Source organism: Belonocnema kinseyi, chromosome 5 (assembly GCF_010883055.1).
Source record: "Belonocnema kinseyi isolate 2016_QV_RU_SX_M_011 chromosome 5, B_treatae_v1, whole genome shotgun sequence".
Classification (NCBI taxonomy): domain Eukaryota; kingdom Metazoa; phylum Arthropoda; class Insecta; order Hymenoptera; family Cynipidae; genus Belonocnema; species Belonocnema kinseyi.
In genome coordinates this window covers 30,473,020-30,477,773 of record NC_046661.1, presented here as the reverse complement: position 1 = coordinate 30,477,773, position 4,754 = coordinate 30,473,020, and the positions used below count along the sequence as shown (strand labels likewise).

Sequence of the window (4,754 nt, the reverse complement as noted above, 5' to 3'; positions counted from 1 at the left end):
GGGGGGGTCGACGAAAATGACAAGGTGGACTATTGGTGGAAGGGGTCATAAGTGGCTAAATTGTGCCTCGTGGTTTGTGAAAGCTCCCCAATGGAAATAAATTTTTGATTTTTAGTGTAGGGATTCTTTTAAATAATACAAATACACCTTAAGATGTCTAGGTTTACATGCTAAAATATAAGATTTTCAACAAAGCTCGACTTTGCGATTTTTCTCTTGCTGAAAACTTTCTAAAGTAGAAATAAAGCTCTAGTTTTCGGTGTATGGTTTCTTCTCGATGACACAATCATTATTGAATAAGCAGCTAATAATTTTTTCATATTTCCACCTACAGATAGGAGCACCTTGTCCAGAAACAATGGAATTGGGCCCCTCCGCGGAAGGTGAAGGAACAGTAGCAGAATGTAGATGTCCTCCGGGAACGGCCCAATCGGCAAGGGATGCCCTCTGTCATCCAATATTCACCAGAGCCTCCTGTCCTAGAGGCCAATTCTTTGCCCCCGTGCCAGAGACTGAGAGGTAAGGATCTTTTTAAATTTTCAAATCAAAAGTTTTAAAATTCGTGAACTCCACTTAAATAATATATAGCTCAAGGAAAAGGTGGGGCGTCTGCCGAGATCCGGAACCCTGTTCAGAAAAGGGAGACATCTACTGGCCCAGGGATGCAACTTGCTATCCGAAATTAGCAAAAGGTCCTTGCTCAAAAGGTGAACTTTTAGTAGTAGGCGAAGACGGCTTGGCTACTTGTTCTTGTTCAGAGATGGGAGAATTGGGTAGATATTATTCGCCAGGTGAAGAAGGCGGATGTTACGAACACTATACACGAGGACCTTGCGCTGAAGCTGGTGAATTGTTCTTACCTGGTGGAAATTGCGGGTGCCATTCTGATCTACCTCATTATTATGTACCTAACAAAATGTGCTACCAGTTGGGTAAGTTCATTGTTTAAGGTACTGATACTTTTATGCCATTGATATAAAGCTATTCAAAAAAGAAAGAATTATTCCATTTTAATTATTAAAGCTTATTATTATTAATTATTATTATATAGTATAGTATTATATTAACATATATTAATTATTATTATTATTAAAGAATTTTAATGATTAAAGAATTATTTTAGGAAATTTGATTTCGAAATTTAAATCGTGAGGTGGACCTACTCGTGTTTTATATTTTGTCATTGAAATAATGTTGGGGCATTTGAAGTCACTTGAAGCCAAGTGAAAGTCATTCACGTGGGAGTCGCATTGTGTATCTTATGCATTTTAGGTGGAATTGGACCGTGTTTGTCTGGGCAGCACTTTGTAATTACACATGAAGGGGAAAATTTAGATGACCAAAATCCCCTTCAAGCCACATGTCAATGTAAGCCGGGCTACGTACCCTACAAAAATGGACTTTGCTACAGGGTCTATACAAAAGGACCTTGTGAAAATGGCAACATACTAGTGAATTCTACGAGTTGTCTTCCCGTCCCCTGCAGGTAATAATTCTGCAAGACTTATTGTTTAACAATTAGTTTCACAGTTCTTGTCTTAGATTTTTTTTACGAACATTTTTATATATTACTGAAATTTAATACATGACTTTCTGTCGATAGAAAAAAGTTTTACTAAAGTTATTGGAAATGCAGCCTAAAAACTTTAACTCTCTTTGCAAAACTCCACCTCAGAAATTATTTCTTGCAAAAAAACTTTCGAAAATTGATATACATAAAAGCAGACGAATAGAGGAAGTACTATAATGTCTGAAAATACGTAATTTGCATTTTTTATTCACAGGCGTGGAAGACTCTTCTTCCCTCTCGAGAAGACCTGTTACAAAACAGGATCCCGTGGACCTTGTCCGAGTGGACAAATTGTAATCTACGATTACAGCACGCGACCCTCTATCGACGGAATCAGCTATCGAGGAGTTTGTGGTTGCACTAATGCCCTGAAGAATTCCGGAAAGTGCTTCGAAGATAAAGCACTTAATTGTGATGATGTTCCCGGCACTGCATTTTTAAACAAAACTTGCTACAAGCTCTATACTCAAGGTCCTTGTACTGAGGGCGAGTGGCTGGTCGCTCAGCGGGTACCAAAGGAAGCTCTTTGGCAACAGGGTAAATTCCCAAGGGTGAGATGCGAATGTCGTCCTGGATATACGAGAATCAGTGAAAATGAAACTTCTGATCTCGAGATTAATAATCTCATTTCTCCAGGTGGCTGCCAGCCTCCTGCAGTCAGCCTCGCTAGATTTTTAAATGCCAGAGTCAGGTCTATCGGGTTCTGACCTCTTGACTTAGACCTCGAAACAAAACTTTTGTGAAAAATAACTGTGCCAAGTTTCTGGGAGTTAGAGACTGAAACCTCGAAAAGAATTTTTCTAATAGTATTTAGAATATTCACGAGTGGTTTTTTGTAAATTCTTGTAAATACTTAGACGCGTTTCACGTATTCGTCAAGCGAGAGCCAATCCTAGGATAAGTCATGTATATAGTTCGAATTAAACCATTCGAAAATATATTTAGTAGTTATTCTTTAATTTCATAATTTCGCTACTACCTGCTTTAACTTTAAGAGAAAATGTTTATCTTTATTATGTGAATCGAACGTTATCTCTTGATTTGATGATGTACACTAATTTGCTACTTAGAATAAATTAAACTTTCAAATAATTTATAAATTAGAAAATTTAAACAAATATTTTTTTTTTAATTTTCACACTTAAAATAAAAGAAAAGATTGTAAAATGATTTGATGAAACAAATTAATTCTTTCTTCGACCGTTGATATTTATTTCAAATCGTAGATTTTCAAATTATTTATGTCTTACGGTCCAATCGTAAATCGAAAAATAAATATGAGTCAAAAAAACTTGTTCTTCGAAACTCAGATATTTATTTAATAGAAAAAACTCCTTTTGAAACTTCCTGACGTTTCGGTACACATGCGTACCTTTTTCAAAGGTTCTTAACCTAAATAATTATATTAAAGATTAGTAATTTCAGTCTGAACAAATATGATGGATAATTACGTAGATTTAAATACATTGTTACCTGAGTCGATGATGGTTTAAAATAGTCAAACAAATCAAACTTCAGTCAAAAAAGTAACATTTAAGTCAATTGTTTTAAAAAAATTAATTAAAATTTAGTCATTTTAGAAGTCTCAAAAATTTCGAGACTTCAATCAATTAGACTACATTTTAAAAAAAAATATAGCACGAGAAAAACAAATTAGAGTAGGTTAGGACGGATGAACAGAAACTGACAGTTTCAGAAATACATGAAGAATACGTAATGAACGATGATGTAATAAGCTAGTTTCCATTGAAAACCACTGATGTGGAAGCGCGTAATTGAGTTTAAATTTGAAATAAGAAATTTAAAAAATTTTTAAAATGTGTATATGTACCCATGCATACATATGCATACATATATACACACATATAGCATACATACATTACGCATATATACATATAGAGATGATTGAAACGTTTTTTAAACGTATTTTAAACGTATTAAAATATTAGCTACAGAAAAAAATACTTATCAACGACGTATTATTGAATCTATTTTTATAAACAAATATCGTAAGATTTCAGTTAATTTACAAACAGAAATTCTAAATATTAATAAAATTTATCAGAGAATTATAGAATAATGTTTTTAATATTAATCATCTCTATATGTATATATGTGTATATGTATGTATTCTATATGTATGCATATGTATGCATGTGTACATATACACATTTTTACAATTTTTTAAATGTCTTATTTCAAATTTAAACTCAATTACGCGCTTCCACATCAGTGGTTTTCAATGGAAACTAGCTTATTACATCATCGTTCATTACGTATTCTTCATGTATTTCTGAAACTGTCAATTTCTGTTCGTCCGTCCTAACCTACTCTAATTTGTTTTTCTCGTACTATATTTTTTTTTAAATGTAGTCTAATTGATTGAAGTCTCGAAATTTTTGAGACTTCTAAAATGACTAAATTTTAATTAATTTTTTAAAAACAATTGACTTAAATGTTACTTTTTTGACTGAAATTTGATCTGTTTGACTATTTTAAACCATCATCAACTCAGGTAACAATGTATTTAAATCAACGTAATTATCCATCATATTTGTTAAGAACCTTTGAAAAAGGTACGCATGTGTACCGAAACGTCAGGAAGTTTCAAAAGGAGTTTTTTCTATTAAATAAATATCTGAGTTTCGAAGAACATGTTTTTTTGACTCATATTTATTTTTCGATTTACGATTGGACCGTAAAACATAAATAATTTAAAAATCTACGATTTGAAAAAGAAAAGATGTAGGTAAAAATCAGATTAGACATTTAAAAAAAGTGTAAAATCTAACGAGTTACATCGTCTCTGGCCAATATATTAAAATAGTATAAAGCAGTTTCAAGAAATGAAATATAGGGGCATCATCAAAATAAACCAAATCCGTCCACGGTTTTAAAAATAATTTTCAGTGGACAAAACCAGGACCGTTGGTCAAAGATGGCTGGTTAATGACCTCGTTCTTTCTTTTAGTGGACTTACAATAGTGTGCCAAAGCAAAGGGCAAACCAATCAGATAATTCCTTCGAAAGCTACAGACAACAACGACCATACATAAAATCAATAAATACCTTCACATTGAGATATGAATGTAAAAACAATCATTGGACATATATGGGAATCATCAAAATAAAAATACATACTGAAAAAAATATTTCACTTATTTTCTGATTCTGTGCCGGCGCA

At 32.9% G+C, this 4,754-nt stretch overlaps 2 protein-coding genes across 5 annotated transcripts in view; one reads left to right on the top strand and one right to left on the bottom strand.

Moving 5' to 3' along the window:
• Positions 1–2,508, top strand: part of LOC117172337 — a 91,144-nt gene extending 88,636 nt beyond the window's left edge. Inside the window, exons 3-6 of one of the 2 annotated variants that reach the window (XM_033360142.1) lie at positions 335–519; positions 595–932; positions 1,273–1,486; positions 1,785–2,508. In XM_033360142.1, coding sequence (XP_033216033.1) covers positions 335–519; positions 595–932; positions 1,273–1,486; positions 1,785–2,277 — 1,230 coding nt within the window. In that variant the 3' untranslated portion in view covers positions 2,278–2,508. Of the gene's footprint in view, positions 1–334; positions 520–588; positions 933–1,272; positions 1,487–1,784 lie in introns of both variants that reach the window. The other variant, XM_033360141.1, reaches the window with a different exon arrangement.
• Positions 1–4,754, bottom strand: part of LOC117172335 (centrosomal protein of 135 kDa) — a 316,377-nt gene that overhangs the window by 222,538 nt on the left and 89,085 nt on the right. The gene's annotated exons all lie outside the window — the stretch shown is intronic.